This window comes from Solanum lycopersicum, chromosome 4, assembly GCF_036512215.1.
Source record: "Solanum lycopersicum chromosome 4, SLM_r2.1".
Taxonomy (NCBI): Eukaryota; Viridiplantae; Streptophyta; class Magnoliopsida; order Solanales; family Solanaceae; genus Solanum; species Solanum lycopersicum.
In genome coordinates, this window is record NC_090803.1 from 4035603 (window position 1) to 4054285 (window position 18683).

The following is an 18683-nucleotide window of genomic DNA, read 5'->3' on the forward strand; positions in this document are numbered from 1 at the left end:
ATTTATTTATCGTTGTCCAAGCAACAATAATATCTCAAAATTCTGCTCCGCTCTCACTTTTTTACTGAAGCAAATTACTGATTTTTCTAGATTAACCATTTGCCAAGAGCTTTGATTAAATTTCCTTAAAATATCGGCTACACAACCTGCATTTTGATCGTTAATTGAACATAATTTAAAGGATTTGTCGACAAAAAATAAATGAATTACGCTTAGCCCATATCTATTCAACTTTAGCACTTGAATTTCATTCAATTGTTGATTAAATATAGATTGCTACAACTCCTATCATCAAATACATAATCATTTTAATGCTCAATGATAAATTAGGTGAGATTTTAAGATTCTCTACAAACCCTAACTAGAATTTATATATAAGAAGAATTATTTTACATTATCCTAAAAACCAAAAGGAAAAACATCAAACAAAATTCAGCAGGTAAAGTCTTTTCTCCCCTTTCTTTCACTCATTTTTTGCTAATTCGATACTCTTTTTACTGTTTAAGAACAGCGAAAAAGGTTCTCGTTTGATTCCTATGTGTATATATATATTTATATCTATGTGTCATTCAATTGTTCCTTTTTATTTGGGGTGTTTTTGATGTTTCTTTTCAGGTGAAGTTTTGCTTTTTGTTCTTGAATTTTCGGATTTTTACCTGATATAGGATCTGATGAGTGAAAATTACGGGTTTTGTAGTTACCTGAAATAGGATTTATATATGTTCAATCAATTAATCAACTATGCCTCAATCCGAACCTAGTTGAATTTACTGGTAATGGTAAGATTTTTATGTCTATTTTGCAGAACTCTGATGATTTTCTCCGAATTCCAGTAATTTAGATCGGCTGTTTTGAGGTTTGATTATAATTCTTTCATGTTTTTTTCTTGTGAGTATGAATGTGAATTTTGTTTTTCTCTACTTTCGTATTGTATTAATATTTTTGCGAATTTGGTTGCAAGGTGCTACTAGAGGAGTGTGATCTTGTGTTCAAGTTGTGTTCTACGACTTGGTTGTGCTTGATTTATATCATCATCGAGATGAAAAGAAAAGCTTCAGCAGATTCTGGAACCATGCCAATTTCTGGGAAAGAACAGGTTTCAATCTAATTTCTTATTTTGATAATTGATCTAATGGTTCAAATCTTGAACAAAATATTTCTTTTATGTATTCTGTTATTTTTTTAATGGAGGCATGTACATGATTATATAACTACAACTAAGTTACAATATACGGAAAGAACTAATATCTTCCTATTTTACAAAGATTACCAAAATCGAGTTCCTATATTAAAAGATAACAGAATATCTCTATAAGTCCTAAAAATATCTCTACACTCCCCCTCAATTAGTTGGTGCATAGATGTCAAACATGCCCAACTTGCTCCGAGACTTGGAGAACATTTTACTCGAAACTGCTTTAGTAAGAAGATCAGTCAATTGGTCCTCCGATCGAATCTTGGGTAACTCTAATATCTTTCAAATTTTCCTTGATGAAAAACCTGTCTACTTCTACATGTGTTTGGTACAATCGTGTTGTACCGGATTGTGTGCAATATCACGTGCAGCCTTATTATCACAATATAGTTGGATTGGTGCCTTAGGTGGATAACCCAAAACTGTTAAGAGAAGTCTCAACCATAATGCTTCACATATTCCAAGTGTCATTCCTCTGAATTTCGCCTCTGCACTAGAGCAACAACTAACATTTTGTTTTTTGCTTCTCCGTGTAACAATATTTCCTCCCACAAAAGTGAAATATCTGAAGTAGACTGTGTGTCATCAATATCACCAGCCCAGTCAGCATCCGTATATACATTTATTACTAGAGTATATCTACATTTTGTGAGCAAAATTCCCTTTGCTGGACCAGACTTCTAATATTTCAAGATGCACAAAATTGTGTCCATATGTTGGTCTCCTGGATTATGCATAAATTGACTTACCACACTTAAAGAATTAGCAAGCTGTGGTCTTGTGCGTGCTAGGTACATCAATCTTCCTACAAATCTCTGATATCTTCCTTTATCAACTGGGATTTCATCATGTTCAACACTTAATTTCAAGCCTTCTTCAACATGTGTATCAGCTGGTTGACAAGTTGTCATGCGAGTTTCCTTTAACAAATCTAAACTGTACTTTCTTTGGGATAAGAAAATTCATTTAGATGATCTAGACACTTCAATTCCAAGGAAAAACTTTAATGGACCAAGGTCCTGTCATCAACATATACAATAAGGGCAGTAATTTTACCTTGTTGTCTCTTCAAGAACAAAGTGTGATTGGTGTTTCTTTGAGTATAGCCAAATGCCTTCATAGATTTGGTAAATTTTCCAAACCACGCTCTTGATGATTGTTTCAGTCCATAAAGTGATTTCTTCAATATGCATATACTTTATGATCATGTGATCTAGGTATCCCGTACCCTGAATGACAGTCCATATATACTTCTTCAGACAACTCACCATGTATAAAAGCATTTTTCCCATCAAGTTGTTGTAGTGGCCAATCAAAATTTGCAGCCAAGGATAATAGCACTCAAACTGTGTTGATTTTTGCAATAGGTGCAAATGTTTCGGTATAGTCGATTTCATAAGTCTGAGTATATTCCTTAGCCACCAACCTCGTTTTGAATCGTTCTATTATACCATCTGCTTTATACTTGACTGTATACACACATCGACATCCAACTATTTTCTTTCCTGGTGGACAATCGACAAGTTCCCATGTATCATTTATTTCCAATGATTTCATCTCTTCATCCATAGATGCTTTCCACTTGCGATCAGTTAAGGCTTCCTGCACATTGTTAGAAATAGATACAACAGATAATTGATTTACAAATGACTTATTCTATCCCAACAAATGATTATTAGACAAAAAAAATGGCTCAATGGGTATCTAGTCCTACCAAAAAATCACCTCTTAACCTTTTGATTGTCTTTGTACCATTTCTCATATCGTTCATCTTTTTCAGTAGGTGGTTGTGTATTCCCACGAAGAAACGAAAGTTTCTCTGTTTTATCTATATTCATCTCTATTATTTGAGACTACACATCATAATTTGTTCTATTTAGAATAATTCTTGCATTCAAAGAGGAATTTTCATATTGAATGATAATCGGGGTAGAGTTAGAAGCATCTGATTTGCCGATGGCTCTGATACCAAGTTCAAATATTGAGAACCCTAAATCCAAAAACTCTCTTCTCTCTCTTTATTTTTCAAGCGATATATGGCGTGAATAGCAACCATGGTTGCTTCTGTTAAATTTGACAAGATTCAAAAATGGATTAATGAGAAAATATGGTAGTTAGGAGGATAATTCTTTTTTAATAGAAAAGTCAAGATAGCACTTTTTGTAGGTGAAATTTAGGTGAACCATAAATTGGTATCACAAGGTAAATTTTGACATTTTGACATATTGTGATGACATCAATAGGAAGGATTCACTCCTATAAATAGGTAGCTCCTAATTTATTTGTAACACATCTCTCACTTGCCTTGTTATCTCCTAAGACATTTCTTCTTCTTTCTCTCTTGTAGTATTTCACTTATACTCTTTTGGAGTGAAATAAATATTGGTTGGTTGTGTCCGAGGAGTAGGCAAAAGAAAAGAAAAGTTTGTCGAATCTCGTTAATTCCTGGTGATTCTTTTTTTTGTCTCATTTACTATTAATAATCTACCTTAAGATATAGCAGTTGTGATTCCATCACTCTATATATTCGGCTTCCGCAAAAGTTGGTATCAGAGCCAAAGTATTATCTGAGTATGCTCTGTGGTTGCTCAAAAAAAGATTTACTTTGGTTCTTGCATTGTTAGCTAGTAAATAGTATTTGTAGTAAAATGGGAGACAAGAAAATGATGAGTCCACATCGAGTGTCAACAATACGCATCATTGGCATCTTCGCTTATGATAGGAATTGTGTCAAATGCGAAATTTGCAATTGAAATTTTTGACGGGTCAGGACATTTTGGAATGTGGCAAGGCGAGGTCCTTGATGTTCTTTTTCAACAAGGACTAGATATTTCCATAGAAGAAAAGAAACTAGATGGTGTAGGAGAAAAATATTGGAAGATTATCAACCGTGTTGCTTGCGGTACCATTCAATCTTACCTTGCAAGAGAACAAAAGTATCCATACACGAAGAAAACATCTGCGAATAAATTATGAAATTCATTGGAGGAGAAATTCTTGAAGAAAAACAATCAAAATAAGTTTTACATGAAAAGAAGATAGCTACGCTTCACTTATATTCCTGGTAGAACAATGAATGATCATATCACCAGCTTTAATAAGTTGGCAACATATTTGTGGAATATGGACGTGACTTTTACGAATGGAGATATGGCCTTAATGTTGTTAAGTTCACTTCCCTATGAGTTTGGGCATCTTGAAATGACTCTAGTGCATGGGAATGATGAATTATCTCTCAAAGAAGTTTGTTCTGCCTTATATAGTTATGAACAAAGAAAGAGAAAAAAACAAAAAGGCGGAGAAGCAGAAGCACTGACTGTGAGAGGTCGTTCTCAAAATCATATGAGAAAGAAGAAAAGGATATCCAAGTCAAGATCCAGACTCGGCAAAGATGAATTTGTCTTTTGCCGAGAAAAAGAGCATTGGAAGAAAGACTGCCCAAAGTTGAACAGCAAAGCCAAACCAAATAATGGGAAGGCTTTCATGGATCCAAATATGGTTGATTGTGATGACTCTGATTATTCACTAGTTACAACAGATCTATCCAAATCATTTGATGTATAGTTGATGGACTCAACTTGTAGCCATCATATGTGTCCGAATCGGTACTGGTTTATTTATTTACAAGAAGGAGAATGTGGAGTTATTCACACTGCAAAAAAATAATCCTCTTACCGCACATGGTGTTGGTTCAATCCGATTAAGGAGCCATGATGGATTAATTAGAACATTAACAAATGTTCGATATGTACAAATTTGAAGAAAAATCTCATTTCTGTTGGAGCCTTAGAGTCAAAGAGGTTCAAAGTCATTGCAGATAATGGCGTGATGAGAATATGCTTTGGTGCACTCGTGGTAATGAAGGAAATTAGGTGAAATAACAACATGTGCCATTATCAAGGTAGTACAGTTATTGGGACAACGGAAACAACATCAATGACGACAAGAGGCGGAAATGACCAAGCTGTGGCATATGCGCTTGGGACATGCTGGAGGAAAATCCTTGAAAACTTTATCAGATCAAGGATTGCTAAAAGGAGTAAAAACTTTCAACTTGGAGTTTCGCGAGCATTTTGTCAAGGGAAAGCAAACAAGGGTTAAACGTGGAATAGCTATCCATAATACTAAAGGTATTTTGGATAATGTTCATTCAAATGTTTGGGGTGCTTACAAAACACCTTTATTAGGTGGGAACACTATTTTGTAACCTTTGTTGATGACTTTTCTCGAAGATTGTGGGTGTTTACGATGAAAAAAATGAAATATTGGGAATTTTTCTCAAATGCAAGGTGATGATAGAAACTCAAAGTGGCATAAAGATCAAGTGTCTTTGCACAGACAATGGTGGAGAATACAAGAATGATCTTTTTCATAAAAATTATGAGGAAAATGGCATCGTCAGACATTTCACCGTCAGAAATACACCACAACAGAATGGAGTGGCAGAACACATGAACCGAACTTTGCTGGAGAAGGTTCGGTGTATGTTGTCCAATGCTGGCATGGGCAAAGAATTTTGGGCTGAGGCAATAACATATGCATGCCACCTCACTAATCCTCTACCATTTGCTGCTATTGGTGGAAAAACACCATTTGACAAATGGTATGGAAAAGCTGCTGAAGATTATGGTTCTTTATATGTATTTGGCTCAATTGCATATTATCATGTAAGAGAGTCCAAATTGGACCCAAGAGCAAAGAAAGCTTTATTTATGGGAATCACTTCTGGAGTCAAAGGATACCGTTTATGGTGTCCAGAGACAAGAAAAGTTATTTTCAGCAGGGATATTACCTTTGATGAATCTGCCTTGACAAATAAGGTAATAGTTGAAGAAGTCAAACAAATTGATGGTGCTTCAAAGAAGGTGGAGTTTGAGGGAAAGATAATTTTTCCAACACAGGGATCAACAAGGAAACAACAGAAGATTTTCCTCTTGAGGAGAGCCAGTTGAAGAGGAGGTTCCATATCAAGAACCTCAACCATAACTTGAATCAATAGCAACCACCAAGCCGAAAAAAAACAATAAGAAAACCTGCTCGACTCACAAATATGGTGACTTGTGCTAACTCAATTGCAGCCGATGACATTTCTACCTCTTATAAAAATGAAGTCCAAAGTTCACAAGAACATAAGTGGAGGAATGTCATGGATGAAGAAATGTAGTCCCTTCATCAGAATCATACATGGAGATTGGTCAATCTCCCAGAGGGCAAGAAAACAATTGGGTGCGAATGGGGATTTGCAAAGAAAGAAGGATTTCCTAACCAAGAAGATTTTCTCTACAAAGCAAGATTGGTGGCCAAAGGATATGCTCAAAAGGAGGGAATTGATTATAATGAGGTATTTTCTCCAGTTGTGAAACACTCTTCCATTAGAGTTTTGTTGGCTTTGGTAGCACAGTTGAATTTGGAACTAGTTCAGTTCGATGTAAAAACTGCATTTTTACATGGAGACTTGGAAGATGAAATCTACATGACTCATCCAGAAGGATTAAAAGTTGATGGAAAATAAAATATGGTGTGCAAACTTGAAAAATCGTTATATGAATTGAAACAATCTTCTAGACAATGGTACAAACGATTTGACAAGTTTATGTTACAGCAGAAGTACATAAGAAGCAAATATGATCATTGTGTATATTTGCGAAAGCTTAAAGATAATTCCTTTATATATATTCTCCTATATATTGATGATATGTTGATAGCTTCTACAAGTCAAGAGGAAATTGAGAAGCTAAAGATTCAACTAAGAAAGGAGTTTGAGATGAAGGATTTGGGTAAGGCAAAGGAGATTCTTGGCATGGAGATAAAAAGAGATAAACATTCAAAGAAACTCTATTTATCTCAGAAAGAATATTTGAAGAGAGTACTGAATCGATTCAGTATGAATGAAAAATGAAGTTGGTTAGCACTCCGCTTGCTCCTCATTTTAAGCTTAGTGATGCTATGTCACCTAAGAATGAAGCTGACGAGAATATATGTCAAGATTACCATACGCTAATGCTATTGGTAGCTTGACGTATACAATGGTTTGCAGAAGGCCAGATATTTCACACGTTGTTGAAGTTATAAGCAGGTACATGCACAATCCTGGAAAGGATCATTGGCAGGCTGTAAATTGGATTCTACGGTATATTCATAACACTGTCGATGTTGGTTTGGTTTTCGAGCAGAAAGATAGTCAATATCTTGTTGGATATTGTGATTCAGATTACGGAGGTGATTTGGACAAACGAAGATCAACTACTGGTTATGTTTTCACTATTGCAAATGCACCAGTTAGTTGGAAGTCTACTTTGCAGTCAACAGTTGTTTTGTCTACCACTGAGGCAGAGTACATGACAATTACAGAGGTTGCGAAGGAAGCAATATGACTTCAAGGATTGCTTAGAGAGCTTGGTATTGGACAAGAAGGAATCACAATATTTTGTGATAGTTAGAGTGCTATTCAATTAGCAAAGAACCAAGTTTATCATGCAAGGACGAAGCACATTGACGTCCGATATCACTTCATACGAGACATCATAGATGATGGTGGAGTCATAAAGCAGAAAATTTATACTACGGATAATCCTGCCGATATGTTAACAAAAGTAGTGACTGTGGTCAAGTTTCAACATTGTTTGAACTAGATCAACATTGTTAAACATTGAAGATTGAGGTTGAAGACACAATCAAAATTGTTGTTGAGAGAAAGTTGAAAATGGAGAATCTTGCCAAGGTGGAGATTTGCTAAATTTGACAAGATTCAAAAATGGATTAATGAGAAGATATGGTAGTTAGGAGGATAATTCTTCTTTGGTAGAAAACTCAAGATAGCACCTTTTGTAGGTAAAATTTAGGTGAACCATAAATTGATTTCACAAGGTAAATCTTGACATTTTGACATATTGTTATGTCATAAATGACATCAATAGGAAGAATTCACTCCTATATAAATAGGTAGCTCCTAATTCATTCGTAACACATCTCTCACTTGCCTTGTCATCTCCTAAGATATTTGTTCTTCTTTCTCTCTTGTAGTATTTCACTTGTACTCCTTTGGAATGAAATAAATATTGGTTGGTTGTGTCTGAGGAGTAGGCAAAAGAAAACAAAAGTTTGCCGAACCTCGTTAATTCTCGGTGTTCCTTTTTTTGTTGTCTCATTTACTATTAATTAGCTACCTTAAGATATAGCAGTTGTGATTCCATCACTCTCTATATATTCGGCTTCCGCAGCAACTTCTCCCTCTCCCCAGACATTCTTTTACATGGAAAACCCACAATGGTGTTTGACTCCAAAGACATAGAAACGTTTATCACGGAAGAGAATTTAAATTACACTCTCATTGTCAAATTCTCACGTGGAAGGCCTGAACTTTCAGATTTACGGAAAATTTATCCTCAACAATTAGGATTTAAGGGTGAATGTAACATTGGGTTATTAGAAAGTCGGTATGATGTGCTGCTGTTCACTTTAAAGGAAGATTATATTGCAATCTTTTCAAAAACTAGTAGGTCAATTAAGTTCGTTGGTACTGTTATACCGTTCAGAATCCAAAAGTGGACTCCCTCTTTTAGTCCTAGGGAAGAAACCTCCATTGCAATGGCATGAATTTCTTTCCCAAGTTTACCCTGTCAATATTTTGCTCGTACTGTTCTATTTTCAATGGATTAAAAGTCGAGGTGAATCTTTTAAAGATTCTTCCAAAAAGTATTCGAGTTCAATTCAATGATTTAGTCACTGGTGAAATCACAAACATATGGCAAAAAATCAGGTATGATTATTGTAAGAGATGTAAGCATCAGGGGCATGGAGAAACTAATTGTCGAACTCTCACCGATGGTCAAGTTGATGCCATGGTCAGTGAAAATCATATTGAAGGAGAAAATTTTCAAGGAGATCTTTGTGATCATCTCAATGCTAAAAAAAAAACTGATTTAAATAGGCTGAAACTTGGTGAAAAAGATGTAACTGTTAAAGATTTAGATGTAGAGCTGAAAAGAGTTGTGTTCAAGATCAAAATTTGGTGCGCCAAAATTCTGGCCAGCGCCTAAGCAAACTCAATGTTGGACGACTATTCTTCAAGGAATCAAATGTTATCCTTAATTCCTCAAACTGGTGAGTCTTCGCGGCAAAGTTGTAATTCAGATGATCGTGTTGGAGTTGAAGAGCAACTCGTTGTGCATTCACATCAGCAAAATAACAAATTCAAGGATGCAGAATTTGCACAAAAAATTAATGAGGTAAACGAAAATGAAATTGTTGCTGAAAATTTAAGTATGAGGCAAAGTGATAAGCACACTCCTGGGGAACTTCATGATGCTATACAGACGATAAAATCTGATGCACGACTTGAGAATTTGGCAATTTGATGGGAAGGAAAAAATTGCAGAATCTAAGCATGGTAATTTGAAACCTTTGGAAGCTATCTATTTGCAAGTTGAAATTTCTAGTCGTGCTGAGAATGCAACTGGGAATTGGAACACAGTTGCACAAAGAAAAAACAATTTCTAAGTGTATTGGTTCCTCAGAAAGTCAAAGTAAACATCCACGAAATAAGAATCAGGTAACTACTAATCTAGTTGTTCAATCTAATGGATCAAAGGACATTGTTTGTACAAATACGTTTGAAGCATTCAGGGTGGAGAAGGAATTAGAGTTAATTGATTCTAATCCCTCGAAGTAGACAATTTTGGTTCGAGTAGATCCTGATAGTAATATACAATCTAACAGTTAGCACACCAATTGGAGTATGTAGCATGCAAACCGAAAAATATGGTAATGTTATGAGTTCTACAGTAGCTAAGGCTATACAAAAAAGTCAGGCTGTCGTGTTACTCAAACCCAATTCAGCGATCAAGCCACCTATGGTCACATTGAGCATCTCAGCTCATGAGGTCACTTCCCAAAATTTGGATTCACCCGATGAATATCAAGGCGAATTTGGACAGCTCTTATCACCCACAGGGAATGATAAAATTTTGGCGGAAGGTATATCACCACTCCCTCTCAAGCTAATTTTACAAATGATTTGTTAATTTCAAAAGAAAAACAACAAGGGGAGATGAGAACTCCGAGGTGGGCTGATTTGGTTGATGAAGAAGAGCATGTTTCACCTCCTCTTTTAAATAGAAAATTGAGTCCACATGCTCTAGGATTTGTACCTAAAAGTACAATCGCAAAGAAGAATGAACAAGAGTCTTTAGCATCAGGATTTAGTCGAATTAATGCTTATGCTAGTGATTTGGGCGATGATTCTTTTGACGAGGATGAGGAAGATAATATGTTGGACATATTCTTTGATAAAGTGATTAGAGATGGGGATATCTCACCTAGGCATCAAAGAAGTGGAAGCAACAAAAAAGAAAAAAAAGACACATGGAAGACAACACCGTTGGGATGGTAAAGTGACAGGAGAGTTTGTTCCAAGGCACTTGCTGATGCAACTTGCAAAGCAAAATCATATGACGGTGTCAATAGCTTCAAGAAGATTCAATACATTCAAAAAGCAATGATGAAGCATCAAATTTTGTTGGGCATATTTGAAGAAGAAAAAAAGAGAAAAATACTTCAAGTTACTTTAGATGGGCTATCTATCATTATAAATTCACACATTTGTAAAAGTAAGTTTGAGGTTGAAAGGACTTCAAAGACAACCCTAGACCCCACTCTTTCCTTTCCCTCTCTCTATGGTCACTTGAATAGCAGCCATAGTTGCTTCGCCCTCTCCCCAGCCTCCGGCTGCGGGAGAGACAAACGTCAACCTTAATACAAAAGCATCCAATGCAGCGATCCTTAAACCACAACAAACGACCCAAAACCTGTTAAAACGCATACTAAAGCCCATTGAGTTTCTTTATGGAGAACCCACTGTGAGATTTTCAATGGAAGAAAGAGAGCAGTTTCCTAGGGAAGAAAGTTTACATCAAGCCATGATTATCAAATTTGCTTATGGAAAACCGGTGTTATCCGAGTTGCGAAAGCTTTTGCTAAAGTAATTTGATGTTAAAGGAAATTGTAACATTGGACAACTTGATTTTTGTCATTTTTTGGTTAGGTTTGATTTATATGAGGACTTTGCACAGGTTCTGTCAAATTCTTATGGATATTTTAAGTTTGATGGTGAAGAGTATTTCTTCAGAATTTTTCTGGACACCATCATTCAACCCTAAAGAGGAAACACCTAAAGCCTGAATATGGAATTCATTGTCAGAGTTACCTACAGATCTCTTTGCAAGAAGGTCCTTATTATCGATAGTGACAGCGGCAGGAAAGCCTATTGCGGTGGATAAAGCAACACAAGATCGAACCAGGCCAAGTACTGGTAGGGTTAAGATAATCCTAGACTTATTAGATAAGCATCCAAATCCTGTCAAACTACAGTTTTTGGAGAAAGAATTGGGTAAAATTATTGAACATTATCAGAAAATTGTCTATGATTATCTTCCACTGTATTGCACTCGTTGTAAACATCGAGGACATGAACAAAATAATTGTCGCTTGTTGATGAGGAAAACAGTGCAGCCTGATTCTGAGGCTAACAATACGGAACAATTAAAGGGAGATGCACGTGATTTTTTGAATGATAAGAGAGCTGGACAAGAAGATATTGAAAAACAGCAATTACCTTAGAAAATTAATTCGAACAAGGACAATTCTTTGGCTATTTCTGCGGGGGTAGCAGGTGGAAATCAAATAGCCAGACCTACGGAAATTAGAACTTCAGAACTAAATGTCTCTGTTGTAGCGACAACAGAGAATCAAATCCTTGTTCCCAGTAGAGAGATAGTACAACACCAAATAGATGTTTCGGGTGGCTGCAATAATCAACAAGGTGTGGCTATTGGTGATATAGTTGATCATGTTGGAGTTCAAGAGCACAACAGTGAAACAATTGCAAAAGCTTTGGTCACAACATCGCAATGGCGATTATGGGCAGCAACTAAATGGCAATGATGTTGGAAATTGAGGTGTTACTGATGCGCGGCTTAATATTGAAATTACCGCAGCTTCAAAACTTATTGACTTGCAAGCTGAAAATTCTAATAGAGAAGAGAGTGCATCTGGAAATTGGACTGTTATTGCACACAAAAATTCAGTTGGTAGTCGTATTGGTTCCTCGACAAGTCGAAGTAATTTTTCAAGTCAAGAGTAAGGGGTGACTGAGTGCGTTGATCCTAATTTAACTTTACCAACTCAAAATGTGTTTGAACCAATATCGGCTACTAGAAAAAATCAACTAGAGCATTGTATAGAGAACGGTATGTCATCTCTCTCATGCTAAATCGACAAACGATTTTATTATCTCTAAGGAAAAACAAGGAGAGATAAGTGTTTCTAGATGGGATCATTTGTTTGATGAAGAAGAACAAGGTACGCCTCCTCCTTTGAATAGCAAGCTAAGCCCATAGGCTCCAATATTTGTACCTAAAAGTGTGATCGAAGAAGAATGAGTCAGGAGCCATAGCATCAGGAGTTAGCCAATGTATTTATTTGGGAGAGAAATTATTTGAAGAGGATGAAGAAGAGTTAGATATATGTTTGATAAAGTGGCTAGGGATGCGGATCTTTCACCTAGGCAACAAAGAAGCGGAAACAACAAAAACAAGAAAAAGACACATGGAAGACAACATAGTTGGGATGGTAAGGTGATAGAGGAATTTGTCTCAAGGCAAAGCGGAATTTTATGACAGTTTCAACAACTTTGACAAGATCCAATAAGTCCAAGAAGAAGTGATGAACTATCAAGTGTTATTGGATGAATATGAAGAAGAGGATAAGAAGAAAATATTTAGTTTTAGAAATATCTTTTTTAGTTCATACATATATAAAAAGAAGTTTGAGGTTGATAACTCAACCTTCTTCTTTACGTATATATTTTTGCATTATTTAAGTATCTTCATTCGTCATATCATCATAGAGTGTATAATAAACTTTGTAATGATCATAAATACTTAGTTTTGTCTAACTCTTATTTTCTTCATGCTTGTTAATTTGTAGAGGTTTGTTACCTCATTAGGATTGGTAACGTAAGGCCTAGCCCCCCTTGCTTGTACTTATTCACGTTGAGGATCTTATTATTAATTGAAGGCTACTAGACGCCCTGTCTAGTGGTATAAATTTGTTTTAAAAAAAAGTTTGAGGTTGATAACTCAACTTTCTTCTTGGATTTTATATTTGTGCATTATTTAAGAATTCTCATTTGTAATATCATCATAGAGTGTATTACGAATTCTGTGATTATCATAGAATATCAAGTTCTCTCTAGCTCTTATTTTTCTTCATGCTTGTTAATTAATAGAGGTATGTTACCTAATAGGTTTGACAAGGTAAGGCCTAGCCCCCCTTGCTTGTACTTATTTATGTTGATGATTTTTGTTTTGATAAACACTGCTAGACTCTCTGTCTAGTAGTAGTACTACTAGTTTTGTGTGTGTGTGTGTGTATATGTATAAAAGAAAGAGAGTACATGATTATATAACTACAACTGAGTTATAGTATATGGAAAGACTAATATATTCCTATTTTACAAAGATTACCATAATCGAGTTCCTATTTTAAAAGATTACACAATATCTCTACAAGTCCTAAAAGTATCGCTACACTAACTGTGTAACACTTATCAGTTTTCTGCTGAAGGCCTCTCAAAGTGAGAGAGTCTTTCCATTATATAGAGGAAATAAAGATTACATCACTACGAATGACATTAAAATATTTTATAGCACGACTACCAAAATTAGAAAAATGAAGAGTTTTACTTTTACCTAATTTACAAATAGAACAATCAATGGAAGCAACTGAAAATTGGTTTTTATTTCTTAATAAACCAGAATTTGATAAATGAGACAACACAACAGAATTTGAATGTCCTAGACGCTTATGTCAAACCTTAGTCTTACTAGCAGTAGAAGTACAAGCAAAAGATAGAACGGGAAGAATGGAAAGTGTATAGCAAACAATCGTCCAACTTTAGGCCCCTTTCGATTATCCTTCCCGACACCTGATCTTGCACAAGACAACCATTACGAGAAAAATTTACATCACAATTGTTATCTACCAATTGTCCAACTAAAATAAGACTAGTTGAGAGCTTTCGTGAAACAAAAACATTATTGAAAGTTGGATTAATGTCCCAAACATTAGTAATGGGTAAATTACTACCATTGGCAATCTATAATTGTGATGAACCTTGATACTTATGAACCTTTTTTAGGATGGTCGTTGAGTTGGTCATATAATTGGAAGCACCTAAATAAACAATTCAAAAATTAGATATAACATCATTACCTTGTAATCCAATGTTGAAAAGGCTGACACAACCATTTGTTGTACCATTTTAGGAGTAAGAACTTGTCCTGAAGATGAGTTATCATTAGTGGAATAATTTATATTAGCCTGAAAAGCATTGATCCTACGATTTTGAGGACTCGTGGGACACTCTTTGATAATATGTCCTTGTTGTTTACAATAATTACAAAACTTATAGTTACAATTGCTAGCAATGTGACCATATTCCTTGCAACTTTAACATTGAGTTCTACTCACATCCCTACCATTTCCTTTGCCTTGAGCAGCAAATGCAACAGTGACATCATTTTCTATCTTAAAAACATTTTGTGTGACAAGACGTTGCTCTTCACGAAGTAATCCCTAAAGCAAAATCTAAAGAGGGAGACGAGTCACGATTCATCGAGTTAGAACGAACACTCTCAAAGTTGGAGCATAATTTCATAAAAAAATTGTCTCGCTTGCTTTGCTCATAAACTGCCTGAATCATTAATAGAGATTCAGTAGGTATTTGACATAGACAATATTTTGTAAATTCAGCCCATAAGTTCTGAAATCCAGAAAAATAATCATGAACAGAAAGACCTCCTTGAGAGTAATTAGCTCATACTTTAACAGAAAGCGTTTTGCGCTATTATCTTCGTTGTAAACCTTTTGTAAGTAATCTCATATGGCCTTAGATGTCTTGTATACGGTTGAGATTAAGAACAATAAGAGGATCAATTGACCCTAGAATCCATGTCATCACCCGAGCATCTTTAATCTTCCATTCACCTAGGTTTGTTGCGCATTAGTATGAGCAAGATCGCTTCCATCTATATAGACCCGTAGTTCTTTTGCCGGAGACAAACAACTGAAACTGAAACTCCCTAGAAGAATATCTTTTTCTAGCAAAACGATCACTGAAGGATTCAAAGTGATGTGAATTCATACTTTTAAATAGTTGTGATAACTACAAAGACCTCAACTAGAGCGTGAACACTTCTAAATGGAGGCCCAACATCGGTGAACAATAAATTGGGATGGGTATGGCTCTAATACCATGTCAATTTTTCTGCTGAATGTCTCTCAAAGTGAAAGAGTCATTCCATTATATAGAGAAAATAAAGATTACATCCCTAAAGATCCGTCATTCCTATCCCTAAAGATCAGTTATTCTATCTCTACAAATCTGCTATTCAATCCCTCTAAATTTGTCTTGCTATCCCTCCAAATCAACTATTCTATCACAATATTTATTCCTTTGATTCTACAACAAATGTATATGATCGTGCTAATTTATGTATCGATATAGTTACATTGATATATACAATCATTTAGTTGTCATCATGCTAACAACACTTGCTTTCATCATGTATTTGCAGCCTGGAGCTCTTGCCCGACAGTCTAATAACTCTTCTTCTGTTCTTCCTTGTAAGAAGAGGTGGTACTCTTTGCTCTATCCTCGTGCACCAATCCATGCTTCAAGAAATGTTGAGGATCTAGTGAAACCAGCATTGGCCAAAAAATTAGCTGGCCGGGAAGCTTTAGGTACGGAAAAAGTTTCTGTCAAGAAGAAAGTTGTTCCCAAACAAGGGGAAAGCCACAGTAAACTTGAACTTCCTGCCGATTCAGGGCACAGTGATAAAGGGAAGCATGTTGTTGGAGCTAGTGAGCAGGAATTTAATTTTCCCATCTCATCAATTCATCCTTCTCTGCGTCACAAGTCTGCAAATGTGATTTGTGTTAGTCTTGGTAGTACTTTTCGAGGGTTTGACTTATCAGTACTGCAGTCAAAGTCAGAACCTGTAGAAGAAGCCTTGCTACAAGCTAATGAAGTTGATATTGCTGCTAAAGAGCTAAATGTATGCAGTGATAAAGTGGAGGCATCTGTTCCCGCGAGCATGAATGAAGATCACAAGGTATACAAAAAGACACAAGACACATATAATTTGGTTGCAAGTGGTGAGGGGTCGGCAAATGATGGGGAAAAGATAACTAAATCAGTTGGTACTGAGAGATTGGGGTGTGTCGGACAGGATGAGGAATGTGAAGAAGGTGAGATCCGAGAATACATGATGCAGTCGATTGTAGAAGACCGAATGACCAAGGGAATTGATTCAGGCAAAAATAGTGAACCTTCAAGTAAAAATGTTCATTCTTCTCTTTGCTTCACTAATGCAGAGTCTCATGAGGACTTTGTGAAAGCCTGTGATGAGAAAGCTGAAAAAGATCTTCAGAATGTCGCTGTATTCAGACCTGAAACGGGTAGGCCGCTGCCTTCAAGAAGTGGAAGAGAGAGGTATTCTTATATGGAGGAGGAGATATTCCATCTACAAAGGAATAGGTGATTTTTCTTTTTATTGCTGTTTCATTTATAGTTATTTTCTTTTTTATAATGCTGCTCAACTCTTGACTTTTTATTACTGTGCTTTTTCCAGAGATGAAATCTATGGCTATGGTCCTAAATTTGTGCGAGATAGGTTTCAGGACCGTTCATTTGGTAGCTCAAGGGGGGACTTCATGCATGGAAGAGGAAGGGGCTGGGGCCGTGGCCGGTATTCTGGGCCTGATTTTGAAAGGTTTGGAGGTGTTGCTGATTATCCCTTTAGACATAAACGTACAGCTCCTGCTTGGGAATCTGCAGATGAGCGTAATGACTATGATGGTGCTGCCTTTGGTACTAATAGGAGGAGGAAGCCATTAAATGATGACTTGCCTTCATTACGACATCCACCTGCACGTCGACAGTCCCCGAATGGAAGAGAAGATGCTGCAATGATGGGCACTCAAAGGTTTCGTAGAGCTCCCAGCAATATCAGCCCAAGAAGAGGCACTGATAAAGATGGCTTTGCGTATGTTGGTATTCGACATGGTGAGAAGTTCGATAGACACTTTCCAGCTGATCGGAACGAGCAGTCTATGTATGATGGATCTGATAGTCATTTGGCTCAGGGTGATACAGAGTTTACAGCGATGCAGAGAGGCGGTTTACCTCGAATGAGGTCAAAATCTCCTATTAGGTCCCGTACATGGTCCCATCCTCCGAGGAGATTGACGGAAGAATTGTATGGTCGTCAGCACAGGTCTCCGGTTAAGTACAGGGAAGATAGAACGAGGCCTTCTTCACGGACTTCTTTTACTGAAGAAGCAATAGCCCCTCAAAGGCGAGACCGTCCATCTTATAGTGCTCATCGTCAGAGTGATAGGTGGGATATGGATGGTGTACAGGAGTACGGGAATCCGAGGTCTCATTATAACAGAGGGAGTGCACCTGATCGGGAGAGGGCTGATGGCGAGAGGCAAATGAGAAATGTGAAAGAGCAAGAAGGCGGTGGTAATCGTAGACGGAGGCATGAAGAAGAATTTGATGGCTCCAGATTGAAGAAAAGAAGATTTTGAGCTGTTAGCTTACTGAACCTGTAATATTAACCATGGGAAAAACTTTTTTTTGCTTTAAACTTGTTTCCGATAGACTGTCCATTGAACGCGCTTTTTAATATTCTCAACTGTGACTTTTAAGACATGAATGCTGGTAGTTTAAGTTACTCTTTGTGTATTGTTTTAGGCCTTAAACGCAGCTTTTAGCCGTCCTTTCTGAACATAACAGAGAGAACATTAACACTACCTTGGAAGGTAGAGGGACTGTTTCGGATAGTGTGTATGTAGACCGTATTCCCACCTTTCCTAGCTAGAGAGACTATTTTTGATAGACTCAGGTCAAGAAAAAACATAATAAAGTATAGTTCAAGAAAAAGGAAGAAATAGTAAAGTATTAGTAAAACATGAGAACATCCTCAAAATAATTCTCATACACATTGAATGCCGAATTTGAAAACTTCTCTGAAAGAGTAAGTGCAGCAATACATACCTGAATCGGACATATTAATAAAAAGGTGGAAGGATCTGATAGACGTCTATACTTGGCTCCGTTTTTCACTTGGACCCTTCAATTCACGTCTTTGTCAATTGAACACTTAAAGTTATTACAGCAGACTATTTTAAACCCCACTGACCATATGTGTCTTTCAATCACGCGCTGAGGTGGATAACACGTCACTATCCACATTAGATAGAAATTGTCACATCAAATTTTTAATTACAAATAATATTTTGTAAAAGAAATCTCGAACTCACTAAATTTCTTTCCGTTCTTTCTTCTCTTTCCATATCTTTCATCTATTTTGCTATTTAGATTTTGTATATCTTTTTTTTTCTTTTTTCCTAGTAAATTTTT

General features: G+C 36.3%; 1 protein-coding gene across 3 annotated transcripts; it reads left to right on the plus strand.

Annotated features, from left to right (window-relative positions):
• Positions 1-401: 401 nt before the first annotated feature.
• Positions 402-17994, plus strand: LOC104646705 (uncharacterized). Of its 3 annotated transcripts, none has more exons than XM_019213294.3 (5): positions 402-439; positions 806-856; positions 962-1096; positions 15832-16793; positions 16888-17994. In XM_019213294.3, the coding sequence occupies exons 3-5, from the start codon at positions 1040-1042 to the stop codon at positions 17846-17848; spliced, it is 1980 nt and encodes a 659-aa protein (XP_019068839.1). In that variant the 5' UTR covers positions 402-439; positions 806-856; positions 962-1039; the 3' UTR covers positions 17849-17994. The 3 variants fall into 3 exon arrangements, with proteins under 3 accessions (XP_019068839.1, XP_069153079.1, XP_069153078.1); XM_069296978.1 differs by lacking the exon at positions 402-439 and adding an exon at positions 572-615; XM_069296977.1 differs by lacking the exon at positions 402-439 and having other exon boundaries at positions 744-856.
• Positions 17995-18683: the final 689 nt, after the last annotated feature.

What these genes read in the sequence shown, in the direction of transcription:
- LOC104646705 (XM_019213294.3), top strand. Translation starts at nt 1,040, where the DNA reads ATGAAAAGAAAAGCTTCAGCAGATTCTGGAACCATGCCAATTTCTGGG. An exon ending in CAATTTCTGGGAAAGAACAG is followed by an intron (nt 1,097 to 15,831) that starts GTTTCAATCTAA and finishes ATGTATTTGCAG; the next exon opens with CCTGGAGCTCTTGCCCGACA. An exon ending in TTCCATCTACAAAGGAATAG is followed by an intron (nt 16,794 to 16,887) that starts GTGATTTTTCTT and finishes TGCTTTTTCCAG; the next exon opens with AGATGAAATCTATGGCTATG.